General features: G+C 38.9%; 1 protein-coding gene across 4 annotated transcripts in view; it reads right to left on the bottom strand.

Moving 5' to 3' along the window:
- Positions 1–21,780, bottom strand: part of TNPO3 (transportin 3) — a 102,989-nt gene that overhangs the window by 9,210 nt on the left and 71,999 nt on the right. For all 4 annotated transcript variants that reach the window (XM_003896577.4, XM_031665171.1, XM_017957148.2 and 1 more), the window contains 9 exons: positions 20,702–20,793; positions 18,752–18,828; positions 16,543–16,603; positions 15,553–15,693; positions 12,677–12,793; positions 11,717–11,811; positions 9,613–9,769; positions 7,332–7,499; positions 4,223–4,335 (listed from right to left, as the gene is read on the bottom strand). In XM_003896577.4, the coding sequence (XP_003896626.1) occupies positions 4,223–4,335; positions 7,332–7,499; positions 9,613–9,769; positions 11,717–11,811; positions 12,677–12,793; positions 15,553–15,693; positions 16,543–16,603; positions 18,752–18,828; positions 20,702–20,793 (1,021 nt within the window). The remainder of the gene's footprint in view (positions 1–4,222; positions 4,336–7,331; positions 7,500–9,612; positions 9,770–11,716; positions 11,812–12,676; positions 12,794–15,552; positions 15,694–16,542; positions 16,604–18,751; positions 18,829–20,701; positions 20,794–21,780) is intronic.

The following is a 21,780-nucleotide window of genomic DNA, read 5'->3' as shown; positions in this document are numbered from 1 at the left end:
AGCACTGAATGAAATAATGCAAAACAGAAGCAGAGAGAAGCAACTACTATACTTCTTTCCCCTCAGACAGCTTGTAGATAGAATACTACTTCTACTGAGAAGATTCACAGTAAAAGCAATCAAATAATTTTTAAGGTCACCCCAGTCAATATATGTCTACCCAGTGGAGGGAAAATCCCCACTTCTGGCAAAATGTGTCATGAAGGGTCACATGCTGTTTTTCAGTCATGCATGTCACTTGATCTATGGCTAAAAGTGAGTTATTTCTGGGGCATACTGGGCTTACTACTTAAGCTACTTAGTAAACTATAAAATAATAGCATTCCATGGTTTGGGATTTTAACATTAACAACATTGTTGGAAACATTCCAGAAGATGAGAAAGTAAACTATTTTGGAAAGTGACATTAAGAAATCAATTCTGAGAAAAGACAACTAGCTCTTGTACCACTGCTTAAAGTTCATTTTCTTTCCCTTCTAAGTCTGATTTTACCCATAAAAGTGTAATTTATGCTCATAAAAAAGTGCATATAGTACAGAAAGTTATGAAATGAAAAGTAAAAGCCTCCCTCCCCTCCTAGTCTCACTTATATATCTTTCCAAAAACTTACTGTGCATAAAGTAGCCTCTGTGTGTGTATAATTTATAATAAAACAGCTCTTTAAAGTACAAGTTGGTTAATTTACAATAGCATAAAAAAATACTTATGAAAAAATTTAACCAAGGAGGTGAAAAACTTATTCACTGAAAACTACAAAATGTAGCTGAAAGAAATTAAAGACACCAATAAATGGAACAATATACTGTATCTGTCGATTTGGAGATTTAATATTGTTAAGATTTCAATACTACTCCAAGCAATCTATAGATTCAATACAATCCCCATCAAAATCCCAACAATCTCTTGTACAGAAAAATCTACCCTAAAATTCATATGGAATTTCAAGGGTCCCCAAGTGGCAAAACAATCCTTTTTTTTTTTTTAATTTTTGAGATGGAGTCTCACTCTGTGGCCCAGACTGGAGTGCAGTGGCCAATCCCGGCTCACTGCAAGCTCCACCTCCTAGGTTCACACCATTCTCCTGCCTCAGCCTCCTGAGTAGCTGGGACTATAGGTGCCCACCACCACGTCCGGCTAATTTTTTGTATTTTTAGTAGAGACAGGGGTTTCACTGTGTTAGCCAGGATGGTCTCGATCTCCTGAACTTGTGATCTGCCCACCTCAGCCTCCCAAAGTGCTGGGATTACATGCGTGAGCCACCGCGCCTTGCCGCCAAAACAATCTTTAAAGAGAACACTACAGGCCTCATATTCCTGATTCTAAAATTTATTACAAAGCCACAATAATCAAAACAGCATGGTACTGACATAAAGAAATACATCATAGACCAATGGAATAGAATAGGGAGTCCATTAATAAATTCTCCTGTATATGGTCAAACGATTTTCAACAAGGATGTCAGTGCAGAAAGGGCAGTCTTTTCAATAAACGGTGCTGGGAAAACTGGACATCCACAAGCAAAAGAAAGAGGTTGGACCCTTACCTAATACCACATATAAAAATTAACTCAAAAAGGATCAAAGACCTGACATAAGACCTAAAACTGTAAAACTCTTAGAAGCAAATATAGGCGAAAAACTTCATGACATTAAATCTGGCAATGATTTCCTAGATATGACACCAAACAGACAACGAAACTAAAACAGATAAACTAGGCTATATCAAAATTAAAAACTTCTGTGCATCAAGGGACACAATCAACAGAATGAAAAGGCAACCTAAAGAATGGAAGAAAATGTTTGCAAATCATGTACCTGATAAGGAATTAATATCCCAAATATAAAAGGAACTCCTGCAACTCAACAACAAAAGAAACCCAATTTTTAAACAGGCAAAGCACTTGAACAGACATTTCTCCAAGAAGATAAACAAATGGCCAACAAGCATATGAAAAGATGCTCAACATCATTAACCATTATGGAAATGCAAATGAAAACCGCAATGAGATATCACTTCACACTTGGTGTGAAATGCTAAGACGGCTACTCTCAAAAAACCAAGAAAATAACAATTGTTGGTGAGGATGTGGAGAAATTGGAACTTTGTGCACTGCTAGTGGGAATGTAAAATGGTGCAGCTGCTATGGAAAACAGTATGATGGTTCTTCAAAAAATTAAAAGAAGATTAAATAGAATCACCATATGATACAGCAATTCCACCTCTGGGTATCCAAAAGAATTGAAAGCAGGGGCTGAAAGAGGTATTTGTACACCTGGGTTTATAGGAGCCTTACTCACAACAGCTAAGAGGTAGAAGCAATCCAAATGGCCATCAACAGATGGAAGGATAAATAAAATGTGGTATACGCATACAATGGACTATTATTTAGCCTTTAAATGGAAGAAAATTCTGGCACACGCTACAACATAGATGAATCCTGAGGACATTATGCTAAGTGAGGTAAGCTAGCCACAAAAATACAAATCTGTATGATCTCACTTATATGAGGTATCTATAGTAGTCAGACTCAAACATTAAGTAGGAAGGTAATTGCCAGGAGATGGGGAGAGGGGAGAATGGAGAATTGTTGCTTAATGGGTATAGTTTCAGTTTTACAAGATGGAAAAGTTCTTTTTTTTTTTTTTGAGACGGAGTCTCGCTCTGTCACCCAGGCTGGAGTGCAGTGGCCGGATCTCAGCTCACTGCAAGCTCCGCCTCCCGGGTTTACGCCATTCTCCTGCCTCAGCCTCCCGAGTAGCTGGGACTACAGGCGCCCGCCACCTCGCCCGGCTAAGTTTTTGTATTTTTAGTAGAGACGGGGTTTCACTGTGTTAGCCAGGATGGTCTCGATCTCCTGACCTCGTGATCCGCCCGTCTCGGCCTCCCAAAGTGCTGGGATTACAGGCTTGAGCCACCGCGCCCGGCCGGAAAAGTTCTTGATATTGGTAATGCAACAACATGAATATATACTTAACCCTACTGAACTATGCATTTATAAAAATGGTTAATACTGTAAATTTCATGTTATGTGTATTTTTATAACAATTAAAAAATTTTTAAATTATTTTAAAAGCTCAAGTTAGGTTATATAATACTGTTATTTTAACCTTTACAATTTATCTTGTATATTTTTCCATATTATCACGTATTTCTTCTTTCTGGTTCATCTTTGGGACTATTTGCCAGTATAAGCACACTGTTAATTATTTAACTTTTCTCTATTGATGGGCAAGTAGAATATTTCCAGTTTTTTCACTATTACCAACCTTGCTATAACATTCCTTCTTTGACCTATATATCTTTCCACACTGTATGATTATAAGTTATTGCCTAAAATTTAGTCAAAACTCTAAAGACTCCAAATATAAAAAGAGTATCAGGGCAAGGGAACATGTAGCTATAAAATCCAACTTAAGTTGCTGTCACTAATATTAAGACCATAAGTCTCATAACCTTTGATTCGGTGATTAAATTTTAACGGAAAATATTCAAAAGAAGGAAAAGGTTCTATTTTTGACATTATCTGTAATACTAAAAAACGGAAAAATGATCTAAATGTCTACTAATAGAGGCATTATAAGGAAATCAAGTAACACCTTTATAGCTATAAAACAATAGGAAGACTATGTAACTGTATTAAAAATATTTTTATGTTCACAGTAAAAAAACACACCCACTTTACATTTTAGGCTGTAATCCAGAGATTGTAAGTGCCTCATGGGCCTAATGTATCCCAGGCAGATATTCTGTTTGGACTACACAACTTCTTTGAAATTAGAATTTGACTCTCTTTAGGCATGGTGAATATTCTCCAATTCACTGTCGTCTACATCACTTTCTAATGTTTTATAACCAATGCTTTGCCCTACTCAGGTACCTACATTCTTGACCCCCGAATGTAGATGAAAACTCAGAAGGACTTAGAAAAATATAGACAGATCTCCTGACGGGGAGTGACCTGCTCAGTGCACTTTCCTTTGGGAGAAATAGTGCCTCCACTTACCGTTAAAAATCTTATACCAGTTAGCACATATGTTAAATATATGTACATACATACACAGCATGGTGATGTTTTCCCGCTAGATTGGCTTCCAATGCCAATTTGTGCAATTCAAGGTTAAACAGAATATAAATTGTCCATTTCCAAGGACACATAAGAAATAAAGATATGTTTCTTCCCACACCCCACACCTCCTTTTTAAGAACCCCCAGTATCACTCACCTAGTGACTTGCTTGTGGAAGTCTGTAAGTTGTTTGTGTGTCACTGTGACGGCTCCCACAGTTGTTTCCTTTGGCAAACCTTTTAAGGAATTTTCTAACCAACGACAAAAAGTCTGTATAGGGAAAAAGGGTAAGAGTTTTAAAAGGAAGCATGGCTTACTCACCTGAGACCCTATAGATACTAACAAAACCCCACAAATTTTCCTCAGTAGCATTTACTTCCCTACACTTGGGAGCAAGTAAAGGAATCAACAAAAGTGCTCTCATTAGCCCTTCAAACCCTTTGGGTTGATGGCAGTCTGAACATGCATGCCTAGACTTCCCTTCAAAGGGGCAGCAGGCATCATTTCAGAAAAGGACCTTCTACACCTTAGAAGTGAAGTTTCTTCTGGATGAGGCTATTGTTCTTTTCCTGTCATAACGTATATGACAAATATACATATGCATGCATGCAAACACGGACACAGACACGGACACGGACACACACACACACACTCGCTCTCTTTTTTGAGACAGGGTCTCGCTCTGTTGCCCAGGCTGGCGGGCAGTGCACTGCAGCTTTGACCTTCCAGGCTTAAGTGATCCTCCCACCTCAGCTTCCCAGGTAGCTTGGACTACGGAAGTCCATCAACATGCCTGGCTAATTAAAAATATTTTTTTTTAAGAGATGAGGAGTCTTTCTATATTGCCCAAACTGGTCTCAAACTTCTGGGCTCAAGAGATCCTCCCAAAGTGCTGGGACTACAGGTGTAAGCACTTGACCAATATACTTTTAAAATTAAACAGATTTCCAAAAACTCTTGAGCTTAAAGATCAAAAGCGATCCAAAGTAAAGGTTCAGATACCTGAAAGAGGAGGGGCAAAAAGCCACCATGTCAGAAAGTATACATATGAGTCCAGAATCTTAAGGATTTTAAGGCCATCTCTCTCAGAATAAGTCCTATCCATTCAGTTCCTTTGGGATATCTGCCTGCTCTTTGTGTTAAAAAACCTTACTCTTGTTGCTCATATCTGAGCATTCTCTTTATGCCCTTCCTATGCACAAGAATTGTCTCTACTCCCTTTACTTCCTTCCTTTCAAAAATAAAAACTCTAGAGACTTCCTCTGGGTTCTTATTTTCAGTTTAATTGTCCTTTGGGTCAGCTCTAATATTTCTTCATCCCTTTCTTAAGTGGAATGTATACTTCAGTCAGTTTTGGGCTGTAAAATTACTCTTTTATATCTAATTTTTTTTACATTATATATTTTCCCATCATATTCATTTATGACCATAATAGGCCAGAGCGAAAGTATTATAAATGCTCAGGAAGTACTAAGCATTTCTTAATTATGGATACAAAACAGTTCCTTAATTCTTAAAAATACATAATAGTTGTTATATAGCAAACTTTTTTTTTTTTTTTTTTTTTGAGACAGGGTCTTGCTATGCAGCTCAGACTAGAGTGCAGTGGCATGATCATAGCTCACTGCAGGCTGGAACTCCTGGGCTCAAGCAATCCTCCTGCCTCACCCTCCTGAGTAGCTGGGACTATAGATGTATGCCACCACACCCAACTAATTAAAAAGAAATTTTTATTTTTTGTAGGGATGGGGTCTAAGTTGCCCAGGCTGGTCTCCAACTCCTGGCGTCAAGTGATCCTCCTGCGTTGGTATCTCAAAGTATTGGAAGACAAGCGTGAACCACTGTGCCCAGCTGATATACAGTACACCCCGTTGAGTACATGGCTACCTGGTTTCTATTCCTGTCCAAACTTCTCGTTCTCATTTTTTGTTGTTGTTGTTAGCACTTAACAATATGTTTACAATCAAGAATGTTTTTTTCTTTTTTTTTTTTTTGAGACTGAGTCTGGCTCTGTCGCCCAGGCTGGAGTGCGGTGGCGGGATCTCAGCTCACTGCAAGCTCCGCCTCCCGGGTTCACGCCATTCTCCTGCCTCAGCCTCCCGAGTAGCTGGGACCACAGGCGCCCGCCATCGCGGCCGGCTGGTTTTTTGTATTTTTTAGTAGAGACGGGGTTTCACCGTGTTAGCCAGGATGGTCTCGATCTCCTGACCTCGTGATACGCCCGTCTCGGCCTCCCAAAGTGCTGGGATTACAGGCCTGAGCCACCGCGCCCGGCCAAGAATGTTTTTATAAAGTTAGATTTACATAAGTTTTCTGTTACTTGGGAACCAAGTGTATTTGTAAAAAAGTTTAAGCAGAGTATGAAGACTTTTTCCCTCAGGTCAACTTCTGAATTAAATTTGCTGATTCCTGGAGGTTCAAAAAGTACTTTTCTTTGGAAAAACAAATATGCTACTCTATCAGGTTGAAATGGAACATGTGTATTGAACCAGTGAGGAATAGGTACTATCTATTATATATTAGTATTATCCATTTTATATTCTGCAGTTCCGTAAGACAGTTCACTTTAACTAGGTCCCATTGAGTACTTTCCTGAACTGCTTTTATAGTAATATTAAAAATTATAAATTCCATTTTAAAAACAATTTCAGGTTATATTATACTTTACCATTCTACTCAACTTTCACACAGTACACATAACCTGAGTTATGGTCATGTGGCCCAGTACTGAAATTACTTGGGCATTATCAGATAGCTTTAAAAAAACAACTCCATCCTTAGGTGGGTGATAAAGGATCTGGTTCAAAGAAATCCAGAGGGGAAATATATCCAACTGTACATTGTGGGTTACTTTCACAATTATGTGCTTCCAAATATTCTGGTTAGATGTATCACCAAGAAATAATATAGTGCTATAGAATAAGTCTCAAAGGATTAAATACTTCCTGAGTAATATGCAACTAATAAAACTGACATTTGGACATCTCTCACAAGTGAACAAATTTCACACTGGAAAGTCACACGACTGAATTCAATGCTTGATACTTACTTCTGGTAATATAGCCCCTATGACAGTGACATAGAAACATGCTTTAAATAACTCAATATAAATTACTGACCTTTACGGGCCTCTTCATCTACCAATCTAACTTGGCAATATGTCTAAATTTGGTTCCATGGACAGTAAACAGGGCTAGTTGCAAAATTAGGGTTGGTCTTAAGGAACCAAAGCCTGTGAGATAAATTCCTTATGAAAACAATCTTACCGGTCTGTCAACCTGCATGATCTCCCAGAGCACTTCAGCCACATCTGGCAGGGTATAGGGGGGGAGGCAAAAGCAGCAGGTGTGCAGCAGCTGGCTGACAAGCTGCTGTCCAAGCTGGTTCATCACCTGTCCAATCAGTTCTTTCCGTAATTCAAAGTCTTCTTCATGCTGTATGTAGGAAAGCAGGAACATCAGATAAATTCTAGTCTCAATTTCCCAAAGACCAAGCACTCCTTTCTCTTTAGCAATTTCTCTTTAATAGGTCGGAAAGTGTGTATGTCTGTGTGTGTGGGTGTGTGTGTGTGTGTATGCAGGTGTGTGTAAAGTAACAGCTGGATTCACAAAGTCCAGAAAATGTTTTGTCTTTGGAAAGAAAATGAAGGAGTTCATTAGTATCCAGGGAATGAACATGGGTTTCAACAGAGATTAATGCTTAGATTTTTCATGATTTGAAGGCAGAAAACATGGTTAATAATTAAAGTTAGCAATTTTTAAAATTTTTTTCTCATCTTCTATGTGATGGTATTAATTTTTCTTTAATGTGAAAAATAACTTGTGTTCCTATTTCCTTTTTAAAAAATCAAGTCCGCCTGGCACGGCAGCACACACCACAGTCCCAGCCACTCCAAAGGCTTAGGGGAACAGCTTAAACCCAGGTGTTCTGGGCTGGAGCATGCTATACCAATTGGGTGCCTGTGCTAAGCTCAGCATCAATGTGGTGACCTTCTAGGAGCGGGAAACCACTCCTGGGTTGCCTAAAGAGGGAGGGGTGAACAGCCCAAGTCAGAAACAGAGTGGGTCAAAATTCCATTCTGATCTGCAGTGGGATCTCACCTGTGAATGGCCACTAGTCTGGGTAACACAGCCAGACCCCCACGTTACAACAAAACAAAACAAAACCAACTGAAATAAGAATTGAAGACATCTATCAGAGATCTAATTTTTTCTATCAAAAAAATCCTTATTTTTTTTCTCCTTGTGGTCTTTAATTTTTTTTTTTTTTCTTTTCTGAGACAGAGTCTTGCTCTGTCGCCCAGGCTAGAGTGCGGTGGCCCGATCTCGGCTAACTGAAACCTCCATCCCCTGGGTTCAAGCAATTCTCCTGCCTCAGCCTTCCTAAGTAGCTGGGATTACAGGCATCCACTACCATGGTTGGCTAATTTTTGTACTTTTAGTAGAGACAGGGTTTCACCATGTTGGCCAGGCTGGTCTTGAACTCCTGACCTCAAGTGATCTGCCCGCCTTGGCCTCCCAAAGTGCTGGGATTACAGGCGTGAGCCACTGCGCCCAACCCTTCTTGTGGTCTTTAAAAACACATATATTTCTAATATCTTGAGAAAAATATTTTTTAAATTGCCTTTCCCTTCTAGTTATTTTCTTCTCTCTTTTACTGCCAAACTTCTTAAATGAATAGCCTGAATAGAATGCAGAAGTAAATACATACTTCTTCACTGCTCTCCCCTGTCTACAATTCTACTCCACTTCTAATCAAACCTAACTTCAAAACTCCTGTGAACCACATTACTGCTCCTACTGCTTAGTTGTCTACTAACAAACTTAGCACTATTCTGACGTGCTCTGATCTTGATTTAGAGGCAGTATGACTATCTGCCTCTCTAATCCATCACAATTCTACCTCTTATTTCATGGCTCCATTTAAATCCCTCCCTTTCCAGAAAGTTATTCCAACTCTTTTTGGTCTAGAGCTTTCCCTTGTCTGACCTCATACCAATCAATGACTTTTATCACTCATCTGACAATCAAATATTGGAGGCCAAGGTGGGAGGATCACTTGAGGCCAGGGGTTCAAGACCAACCTGGGCAACATGGTGAAACCCCATCTCTATAAAAAATATAAAAACTAGCCAGGCATGGTGTTGGATGCCTGTAGTCCTGGCTACTCAGTAGGCTGAGGATCCCTTGAGATTCACATCACTGTACTCCAGCCTAGGTGACAGAGCAAGACCCTGTTTCAAAAACAAATGAAAAACACCAAATATTGGCTTCTTGTTGTTACTTAACTCTTTAAACTTGTTTCTCTCTTCAACTAGACACCAAATGGTTTAGGAGCATGAACAGTTTTAGACTGCTTTATATAGCCTAAAGCACCCAGCACAAGTGTCTTAGTTGATATTTTGACTAGTGAATGATCCACTATGATATATGTCTACCAATACAGTTCAAATAAGGAAATACTGAGATGCTGGTTTTCCCCTAAGGAATGACAAAGAGATAGGAGATAAAAACTGTTAAGTAGAAATGGTATCATTTTTATACTTACATCATTGGCTACCCCTGTATGAATGAGGTCTCGTAGGAACCTCATGACACTACAATTGGCATCCCGGTGGTCCAGGGTAGTAGAGGCAATGGCCCACTGTAAGATAGGGATGACTACTTGGCTCCGCAGCAAGGTGACAGGGCTACGCTGAATAAACCTGGTGTGGAAAGTGAGACTAGGTATAAATGACAAGTTTAGGCTATAAAAGCAGCCAGGGTAAAAGGGCAGAACTATGAAGACAGTAAAAAAGATCACTGGTTGGTGGGGGTTTCAGGGAAGAAGGGATGAATAGACAGAACATAGAGGATTTTTATGGCAGTGTAAGTATTCTGTATGATACTGTAACAGTGGATACATGTCATTACACATTTGTCAAAACCCACAGAATGTACATCAAGAGTGAAGCCTAATGTAAACTATGGACTTTGGGTGATAATGATGTGTTAATATAGGGTCACTGTTTGTACCACTCTGGTGGGGAATGCTAATAGAGGGGAAGGCTGTATGTGTTAGGAGGGAGGGGTATATGGGAGTAACTTTTCACTCAAATTTGCAGTGAACCTAAAGTTGCTCTTAAAAAAAAAAAAAAAAAGACCACATCTTAGATTAGTATATTAAAAGACATGTCACCACACCTAATTTCCAACTAAGATTTTATAAATCAAGAAAGACCAGTCAAAAGGACTTACAAGTAGAAACTCTCCTAGGTTAAAAAGTCCTAAAGATGCTAGAACAGCATTTCCCAAACTAAAGTTCACAAAATTCCAGTTCCCAGGATGTCAACAGGAATCTCTCAAAGAAAAGGTTGTGTGTTAAGTAAGCTTGGGAAATGCTGCTGGATTTTTAAAGTGTTTTTGCTTGTTTATTTTTTGTTTTAAACTACTATCGGGTTTCCAAGTTCCTTTAATATACAGGGAGAATCTCTTCAAAAAAAGATACAGTATATTCTAAACTTGTTTCATCATTTGTACAAAGAACATTTCTAGGGACTAGTTTTCCAAGGAATACATACCCTAAGAAAACAGAGGGTGACAGCCCATCCAACAATTCTATCAACTAAAAAGAGAAAAAAACAGTTTTTCTAACCTATCCAAAAACTAACAAAAAAAGTGTTCAATATTCAATCCTGCCAGTTATGGTGGCTCATGCCTGTAATCCCAGCACTTTGGGAGGCCAAGGTGGGCAGATCACCTGAGGTCCGGAGTTTGAGACCAGCCTGACCAACATGGCAAAGCCCCGTCTCTACTAAAAATACAAAAATTAGCTGGGCATGGTGGTGGGCCCCTGTAATCCCAACTACTCAGGAGGTTGAGGCAGGAGAATCACCTGAACCCAGGAGGCAGAGGTTGCAGTGAGCCGAGACCATGTCATTGCACTCCAGCCTGGGCAACAGAGCAAGACTCCATCTCAAAAAAGAAAAAAGAAAAAAAAAAAATCAATCCTAAGATGAAACAATCAAGTCAATATTATTTAGCATTTGTAAATGAAATAACAGTTGGGCTTTTGTTGTTTTGAAAATAATGATTTTTCTCTTTTTTTTTTTTTTAAATGCTGATATGGTAACAGGTTTGGTTCAAATTCCTTAGTTAGGGACTAAGGAATTCAATCAGAAGTTTGGCAATCATATTATCAAACTTGATAAAGTAGGCTGTGGGTAGAGCTGAGAAATACAGTATAAGACAGGTGCTAAGGCATCTTAAAATCCCAGACATTCTTTATTCTGAAACTGATTATATCTAAAGGACGCTAAGCTTCTCAAAGAGAAGGCTGAGGTGAAACATGAAATCACAACAGCACAAACAGTCAAAAACTACAGAGGACTGTAGAAATGATCTAGTCAAGTGTTTTGCCAGGCACACTGCATTGTCTTGTGTGTGTGCCCTCCTTCCTGGCAGGAACTCAGCTGCTTTATCCCTTGCTTCCTGCCATTCTCTGCATAATTGCTGGGGATATATCAGCTTGCAATTTACCTTTGGGTTATGAATCATTAATCTACTTACTCCAGTGACTTCATTTTACAAGAATAAAACAACCAAGGGTCAGATGTCAGACTAAGCAGTGACAGGATGAGCAATTAAGAAATGGGCTCTTCAGAAGGATTTACCTGGTAGCTAGCCGGAACAGGTCATCTACAGTGTCAGGGTGATTCTGGAGACCATTCTGCTGTTCTAGGAGCTGAAAGGTGGGGATGCACAGTGCCTAAAACAGAACACTGATTTTAAAAGAAATCCTTTTTCAGAAATGCCACAGCATTCAGACTTGCCAAATATTACAATAAGTACAAAAGGAACAAAGAAGAAAAGCACAGTTGGGAGAAGAAAAAGACTGTAATGAGAATCTGATCAGAAAAAGAAAGACATAAATCCTTCCCAGTTGACATAAACAGTTTTCACCTATGAAGTCCACATTTAAGAAAGGGTTGAGGATACAGATTTTAGTTGATAAAACTCAACAGATGTCATCTCAAAGTTTTAGAAATTTCTGAAACAGACTCTATTTAGGTACTAGATATGGTTTAGTCCACTGAGGGAGTGGAAATTTTTATAATAATTATGAAATATCAATTTTAAATGAAAAGGCATCTTGGGAAAAGAAATAGCATTCTTAAACTCAATATTCCCCCTCTGTGGCTGGAAGGGAAGGAAAAGCAGTATCTGAGGAGCTGTTTCCAATGCTATTATTAACTCTAAAACCCTCCCTGCTGCTAAGAAAACTAGTCAGTTGGCTGTTCCAGGCAAGAAGTTAAAAATACAATAATGCTTGAGCTTAGAGATTCATTTTGCTCACCTCCTCCCCCCTTCCAAACACCCTATCTCTGGAAGAGCATAAACCAGGCAGTAACATCTGTAATAATCATTACACTCATGTGGTCAGTCTCTCATTCTCTCAAACAGGCCTGTTCCGAGAACAACTAGGAAGCTTCTACCTCCCTGTTACTAGGAAATCAACATGCCTGCGAGAAAACATAAAGAAGCAACAGAATTAAAGACATGGTAAAGAATACGCTGGTAGGCCTTCAGACCCTCTAGGCCTGATGCATCTATATTCCTCATGGAAAAGATACCTGGAGCATGTCTAGTAGTCCCTGCCGACAGCCTTCTTCCATGCCATATTCATCCACAAGGATACTGCCAAGGTACAGGAAGCAGGAATGCTGATGTACGTGGTACACATTCACCATCTGTCGAGGGAAAAAACAATTAGTTCAATGCTTCGCCCTTCAAAAACTACCAACTTATGAAGCTGTCTCCAGGAAGAAATTCAGAGACAGATTGACTTCTTCTCTTTAAGGCAACACAGTAAAGCTTGTTAGCACTATTTTGTGAAACAAAGGGCTCAATATCTCAATGATTTTCAGGTTCTCTATTCTTCCAAACCTTTGAGCTTTCATCTTCCCAAGACAATGCTGTGTAAGAATTGTCTAATACTTAAAGCTGGAAGCTATCAGGGAGCTCATGGATTATTTGCAAAACCCCAGCACAGAATATTTCATCCAGTACGTAAAGGTTGCTCTCATTTGCACTGTAGATAAATCATATTTTTAAATAGTATATATAGCCATAGTTGGGAAAACAGTATCAAACACTTTCATCTTGGAGAAGACAGTGAAAGCACTGTTTAAATTTTGAGTTGCTCCTAAACCTATTTTATCTTTTAAGTAAAAAATAGTGTTTTCTATGAAGCTATTTGGATTTCAGCAGGAAAAAATTTGAGTACAATATGCACATTATTATTATTATTATTATTTTTAAGAAATAGGGTTTCGCTCTGTTGCCCAGGCTGGAGTGCAGTGGTGAGATCTTGGCTCACTGTGGCCTCAAACTACCAGGCTCAAGGGATCCTCCCACCTCAGCCTCCCGAGCAGCTGAGACTATCGGTGCGCACCACCATGCCCGGCCACAATATGCGCTTAAATAATTTGTTTAGAATTTTTACTCCACTATCCTCCCAGAATTAAGAAGCAATTGTACACTCACCTATTTAAAACGCCACCACAGTACATATGTATTGATCTTATTACATAAATTCAACTCTATGAACTTGGTGGGGACTGAAAGGATACAGTAACTAATTCTTCTATTGGCCTATGCCATGGAATGAGCATGAGATAGGAGCTATAAATCCATTCCATGATGTAAACTCAAAATTATATGCTCTACTAAGGAATGATTAAGTCAAGGATTGCCAAACATTTTCTTAAAGGGCTACTTTGTAAAAAGTACAGATCTTGTCCACCATTCAGTCTTCTGCCCACTCAAGTTTGCCAGTGTAGCACAAAAATGACCAATAGATAATACTTAATTATGGCTACAGCTCAGTAAAACATTAAAAAAAAAAAATAGGTGGCAAGGCCACTGACTGTAGATTGCTGGCTCCTGAGTTAAGGGATTTTTTTTTAAGGATAATTTTCATTTTTGTCACATGTACTGACTCTAGAACACACTTCCTATATAATAGTGCTACCTACTCTATTGGTCATATATAACTGTTGGTCATATATGAGTTATATATGAGTTGGTTATATATAACTGGCAGGAATTAAAAAACAGTATCAAAATCATGAGAGTATCCTCTAATAGCAAAGGGGCATTCTATCAAATTGTGGTAGACCCAGAATATATTGCACTGAAGGGGACACTTGAACAGAGGTAGCAATTGCCTAAATGCAAACATATATTACAGTGCTCAGCATAAAGTGAAAGTAGAGAAAATCACTAAAAATCAAACTTCTGTTGAAATATTTACCTGTACAACCTTTAATCAAATCTACAATTTAGAGAGGCAAGGTTATCCAAGTACCACCACTGCACCAGCATGCCTGTGCCTGTGGTTGAGGGCACCTATGATGCAGAATTTAAGGGGGAACTCACTCTTAAGGCCAAGATCTCCTTAAAATCTGCACCCTAGGTGCCCTCCCTAGGTGGAGCATGGTCACTTCAGGTTGGGCGGGGTAGGGCTCTAGCCTGGAGCTCTGTGACTATTTTCCTCACAGCATGGGTACAAAACTTCAGAACACACCTCAGAGTCCTGCAAATACAGGACTGGCACTTTGCCTTGCATCCCTAAATCTTGTGTCCTAGGCACTGGCATCCTGGCCCCCTGCTCTAAGGTTAACATCAACATAAATGACTTAGTGACTTAAGCATAGGCACCTCATATAGTTCTAGACGAGAATATGATTTTAGAGAACATCATTTAGTGAGTCATACAATCATAATTACATATCAATCTTAATGACTAAAAGAGTCAAATTTTTTGACAAATAAGAGACTTCTGTGGACAACTAACTGTGGCCAAGATTAAAGAAAATCCCTTTGGGCCAAGAAACAGCAAAGAAACTTGCTACATTTTTTTCCCAAGGATCTCAATATAAAAATGCTTACCATTAGTATACAAGGACTGAGCACGAGTCATTTGCTTCACAGAATTTCACAGTGGGCTGTGTTTCTACTTAGAATACTGCTATAGCTACTATACAGAAGAGATTTTAGGCTGTTTCCCTCATAGACAATGTACCTATCACAGGCATTAATCTCTTTCAAGTTTTTTTTTAGTTTGTTCATAAATACAAAAGTGTTTCATTTCATCAGCAAAGTTTTTGTCCTAAAGGCTCCTATTTCAAATTCTTTTTTTGAGATGGAGTCTTGCTCTGTCACCCAGGCTGGGAGACAAGCAATTCTCCTGCCTTAGCCTCCCGAGTAGCTAAGGATTACAGGTGTGCGCCACCATGCCTGGCTAATTTTTGTATTTTTAGTAGAGACAGGGTTTCACCATGTTGGCCAGGCTGGTCTTGAACCCCTGACCTCAGGTGATCCACCTGCACAGCCCTCCCAAAGTGCTGGGATTACAAATGTGAGCCACCATGCCTAGCCTATTTCAAATCCTGTACATGGAACATGTCCCTCACCACCGCCCCCCACCCGCCCCAGATAACTTTACCTGTGTGACTAGTGGCTGCAGCAGTGCTGCAGATCCTTTGCCTACACAGCGAACAGCAAAGCGCAGGCACCTGCAACAACGCTCTACAATCCGATTATCAGCCCGGTGCTTATTTAGAGTCTCGGATAAAACTGGCCATATCTGGGTCAAAAGTAAAAGAGCACAAGAAAGAAAATTATCAACAACTAGGACCTGAAAAACTGCTAAGTTGGTAACACCTCATTTAGCTTTTAAATAACTGGGACAAAACTTTCTGTATAGGAACACACATGGCCAGCATGCACAGGTTCAATAGACTACCCACCACAAAACCCTACCACTCAACAAGAGAAAACAGTGCCTCTTTAGAACTGGAAGAAGAGTATGTCTAACTTTGCTAAAAGGCAGAGATACACAATTTCTAAACTTCAGACTTCCTGAAAGGCAATGAAAAGAATGAGTATGAGCTATACAGGAAGAGATGTTTAAAGACAGTTCCTGGAAGGTGGAAGAATTTGAACAAAAGGACTAGAGTTAAGGAAATGGCATCATCTGAGACCACTGGACACTTAAAAATATTTAGTGTTGATGTAATTTGTCCTCTGAAGTCTCAAAAGCAATTCTTAAAACATGACTTTTGATCCTCACATAATCTTCAGTGAAAAAAGTAGAGGGGAAATATGTCATCACTGAGGAAACTGAAGTCACCAGCTTTGTCAAAAATATTCTGCTGGTACTGATCAGGCCTCCCAGCAACTCTATGAGTTACACAGTGGATCTCTTTCTACCACTTCTCTGGCCTTTCAATGCATTCCCTTGTAGCCTGTTTTGTTATCAAATCTAAAATAAAAGATATTTGGATGGCTCTGTCCCTCATTTCATTGAAACAATATCAACAAACTGAATCTCCCTATGAACTTGGAACACAGTATCTCCTCAGGTGAGTTACCCAAAGCCCTGTAAGGAAAAAAGAAGCAAGCCTTGATTCCACAAGCATCCATTAGCACTTACTTCCTGTATGACTTTCTGGCACGGATGAGTCTGTCCATTTTCCACAATGGGATTGGTATGCCTGGGAAAAGACAACAGCCCAAAATAGTGAATGAAGACCAATTTCACTGAGGACCCAGAGCCCTGATCCCTGCTTCTTACTTAGTATCATTTTCACCAAATAAAGAAAACCAGATGATAAAGTCATTTACTTACATCACCCTTATAAGCACATATTTTAAATCATCCTATCATTTTTTGGCCATCTTTAAGTCACTTCCAATAGAACATGCAAATTCAACCCAACTTTGGGTACATGGGCTGTAAGGCGCTACAGCTATCTTTTCCATTTTTTCCCCCTTATAAACCCAAATATGGGCTGGGTGTGGTGGCTCATGCCTGTAATCCCAGCACTTTGGGAGGCCGAAGCGGGTGGATCACCTGAGTCCAGGAGTTTAAGATCAGCCTGACCAACATGGTGAAACCCTGTCTACTAAAAATACAAAAACTAGCTGGGCGTGGTGGCGCATGCCTGTAATCCCAGACACTTGGGAGGCTGGTGGTGGCGCTACTTGGGAGGCTGAGGCAGGAGAATCGCTTGAACCTGGGAGGCGGTGGTTGCAGTGAGCTGAGATCACACCATTGTACTCCGACCTGGACAAGAAGTGGATGAAGTAAAACTCCATCTCAAAACAAACAAACAAACAAACAAAAACCCAAAAACCTGAATATGTAGTTTCTTCCAAATTAACAAAAAAATACACACAAGTTGTCTAAATCCACTACTAGAAACCAAGTATTGCTTCATTCCTTGCATTAAAGGACTAACAGCTATAGGAACTGTAGTCCAAAGATGCTGCAGTTCTAGTCTGAATCCAATGTACTATCCACAATCAGCCAAATACAACTCCTCTAATTCGAGAGCCCACTAATTTGAAGAAAAGAAGGAAACAAACAAACAAACACATAATTAACCACCAATTACTTTAAAGGAAAGCTATCCTTTAGTTTTAAAAAGCCCAACAGCAACTTTGATAGAAATTTAACTTTAATTCAAGTATTTACATCTATTACAGATTTTCTTTCATTTACTGTGAAATAAGGGTTACTGTTAATAGGTTCTCAGAATGGCATGTTAATAAGGCTCTCCTAATTATAAAAGGAAAACATTGCACCAACTCAGAGAAAGGTATCTGTTGACAATAACTAGTAACACATTACCTTTTTAAATATTTATCCCACATAGGCTTCTATGCAACGATTACTATAACATTCCAGTTATACACTGATCCCACAAATTATAAATTATGTTACTCAGTAAGAATCACCCTTTGAAAACTGTCACTCAAATGCCTTTTTAATCATTAGGCTCCTCCTCTTGACTTCAAAGATGCATTAATTTCCCCTGATCACTGAAGAAACTTCATTATATTTTTGTACCCATACACTATATAGAGAGATGTTCTGAAAGTATGGTCTCTGGAATAGCAAGCAGAATCATCAGTATCACCTGGGAATTATCAGAAATGCAAATTTTCAGGTCCTACCCAAGATCCAATGAATCAGACACTGAGGGGATGGTACCTAGCAATCTGTGTTTTGATAAGCCCAGGTGATTCTGATGCATGTGGAATGATGATATATGTGAAAGTTTGGTCTTTTGGTGTCCACAGAACTGGAGACCAAAATAATTCCATTTTTAGAGAGTCTTTTTTTTTTTCCTTTTTTTTTTTTTCCTTTTTTTCCCGTCATCCAGGCTGCAGTGCAGTGGCACAATCTCAGCTCACTGCGACCTCTGCTTCCCAGGCTCAAGTGATCCTCCCACCTCAGCCTCCCAAGTAGCTGGGACCACAGGCCCATGCCACCATACCCAGCTAATTTTTTATATTTTTGGTAGAGACAGGATTTTGCCATGCTGCCCAGGCTGGTCTCGAACTCCTAAGCTCAAGCAATCTGTCTGCTTTGGCCTCCCAAGTGCTGGGATTACAGGTATGAGCCATCGCACCCAGCCATCCACTTTTAAAGAGTATTTTAACATAAAGATCTACCAGGAATGAATTCTTAGAATTTGTCTTTGCCCCAGAACTTCAGGTAACAGCTGGTTTAATTAGTCTCCAAACCACAGGGAGATACTTGGAAGTATGAGAAAAAAATACTTGCTTACTTCAATACACAATGGTTTCATTTGAGCCTTTAACCCAAGTAAGGCATCCAGCGTCTCCCTTCTTACCTAAATATCACTGCAAGGCGATCTAAGAACACTGTGGGATCTGAGGATATGCCATTGCTGGGCTCTTGAGACAACAGCTGAAGAGACAAAAGGACATTAACACCCAATTGTCACATGTACAAATGTATAGCCAACACTGCAACATACATCAACTTTTGTCTCAATCTCTGCTTATTTCCTTATAATAAAGCCCTAAAAGTATATAAAGTCCTAAAAGTTACTCAAATGGTGCAAATTTTAATTTAAACTGTCAAACCACTTTCCTCCATCTTATTGCTTCCTGGCCAAGACTACATATTACTACATTTTACTGTCTGATTACTGAGAAACAGAAAATAGTATCATTTGATTTTTTCTCATTTACTTTACTTATTATTATTATATATATTATATAATTATATAATAGATTGTATATATGTTATGTTACACAGTACGTAAAAGATTATATATTTAGCTTTATATTATAAAGCTTTACAATTATTATAGCTTTATAATATATTTTAAGCGAATTGTCTCTTACTCTTCTTTCCTAAAATTTCTTAGATATTCCCATAAGTAAATCATCAGAGATGAACTACAGAATTATTTTATCAAGTTCTAAAAATCCCACTGGTATGTCTACAATTGTTGTACTATAACTATAACTGGAGAAGAGTTGACATCTTTAAAATATCTTTTAAGGAAACATGGTAGGTTCTGACGTTGATTGCTAACTTGAATGAATTCTTTTCCCATTACATTTTCTAACTGATGATTACCAGTGTAAACTAAAAATAAAATCCTAAGTCTCCCACCAACCGAACAGGCCCTTCCTGTTACCATGGGGACTCCAGAGAAACCTTAAAAATGGAGCTCTCAGCCATGATGGGACGGGAGGTCAGATAGGTTTTTGTTATACTCCCTATCTTTTGGAGTTTAGGAACAAGTGGCCAGCATTAATGTTAAATGGAGATCATAAGACTGATCAAAGACCTTTTTTATTTGAGATGGATTCTTGCTCTGCCACCCAGGTTGGAGTACAATGGCACGATTTCGGTTCACTGCAACTTCCACTTCCCAGGTTCAAGTGATTCTCCTGCCTCAGCCTCCCGAGTAGCTGAGATTACAAGTGTGCATTACCACACCTGGCTAATTTTTTGTATTTTTAGTAGAGACCAGGGTTTCACCATGTTGGTCAGGCTTATCTTCAACTCCTGACCTCAAATGATCCACCTGCCTCGGCCTCCAAAGTGCTGGGATTACAGGCATGAGCCACCACGCCCGGCTGATCAAAGACTCCTTGTGGCAATAAGACAGTAAATTACAAACAAGATCTGAGGCCACACAAGGCAAGAGTTAAGTCACATCTATAGCCCATCAGTCTTATTAAACTGTCAAAGTTATAGCTGACTCTGGCACAGCACCCTTAACTTAAACATTCCTTTCTGCTAGCCCCAAGCTTTTTGTTCCTTTAACCAACTGCAGATTAAAGAATCTCTGAATCCACTTATGACTTTTAAGCCCCCACTTCAAGACAGCCCATCTTTTTAGACCAAACCAATGTATACCTTCCGTATTTTGATTTATGTATTTGCCTGTAACTCCTGCATCCCTGAAATATATAAAACCAAACCACAATCCCACCACCTCAAGCACACTTTCCCAGAACTCCTCAAGACTGGGTTTTCCTGGGCTGTGGTCACTCATACTGGCTCAGGACAAACCTCTTTAAAACATTTTATAAAATTTGGTTTTTGCGTTAACACTGATATAGTGAGAATCTATTAATTCTGAAATACTTATTTCTTGTATGCAGTTACTTTGATAGCATTATTAATTTTAATAAATTCTTAGTGCATTTTCTTGGGTTTTCTAGATAGATAAAAGATCTGTAAATAAGTAATTTTGTCTTTTCATTTTTAACATGTAAACACCTTATATTTGTTTCACACCTTCCTTAATTGGACTTACCTTTTTCAATGCCATAACCTGAACAGAACATAGTTCACTAAGACATTCAGTAATCTTATCCAAAGGTAATCGGGCTAGGACAAGTGCTGTCCCTGAAAAACAAAGGAAGATACAAATGAAAAATAAACGCTGAATTGAGGTAACTCAACCGGTCTACATCGTATCAATGAACAGAAAAAGCAAACTGGTTTGGTTCCATTCTTTTAAAAAGATCAGCATTGTTTTTTAAAATTATAACACTTTGTTATTTACAGTTGTTTTTTCTTTATTTGGCTCAGAAGGCTAAGACTGACTAACACTTACAACTGAAGTTAATATTTGTCAAAGACTTTTAAAATCTCCTTCACAAAGCCAAGGGCAAAGCTATTTTAAAATGTATAACCACAGTGTAATATTTCTCAGACTTCCCAGAGATGCTGATTTAGTGGGTCAAAGAGAGTCTTTATTTTTGATAAGTACTTCCGGCAATTCTTATCATAAGAGAAATTCTGACATAATGCTTTTAGAAGAATGGGCTGAAATTAGAGATTTCACTCTTACACCATAACACTCTCTGTGAGGTTGTAAGAGACATTTTCTCTGGGCTTCAGTTTCTTTATGAAATAAGTGACTTGAACAGCGAAGTAACAGTTAAATTTGCCTTTTTTTAAAAAAAAAAAGTTACAAAAGCCTCCTGCCCCCTTCTTTTTCCCTCCTAAATAAATCTTGACTTAGAACTACCCAAAACAAAAAACAACAGAGGCAGTTAGGTTCAAGTGGAGACAGAAGGTCCAGACCCTTCCTACTGAGCCTCCCTCTTGCTGCAATCCCCATTCTATCCCAACGAACTGCTGAAACACCTTCCCCAAATCCAAAGGATTACATATTGTAGCCTAGGTCCCTTCTAGGTCAAGAGACACCTTGAATATAATTTTTTTTTCCCCTAAGTTTCATTCAACAGAACAGTAATTTATCCCTATACCTTCAAATTTGAATAAAAAAACCAGAGTGAATCTTCCTGGCCTTCTATAAGCCATAAATGAGTTAGACTTTCTTTTTTTTTTTTTTTTTTTGAGATGGAGTCTTGCTCTGTTGCCCAG

This window comes from Papio anubis, chromosome 4 (genome assembly GCF_008728515.1).
Source record: "Papio anubis isolate 15944 chromosome 4, Panubis1.0, whole genome shotgun sequence".
NCBI lineage: Eukaryota > Metazoa > Chordata > Mammalia > Primates > Cercopithecidae > Papio > Papio anubis.
This window is presented reverse-complemented; position numbering and strand designations above follow the sequence as displayed.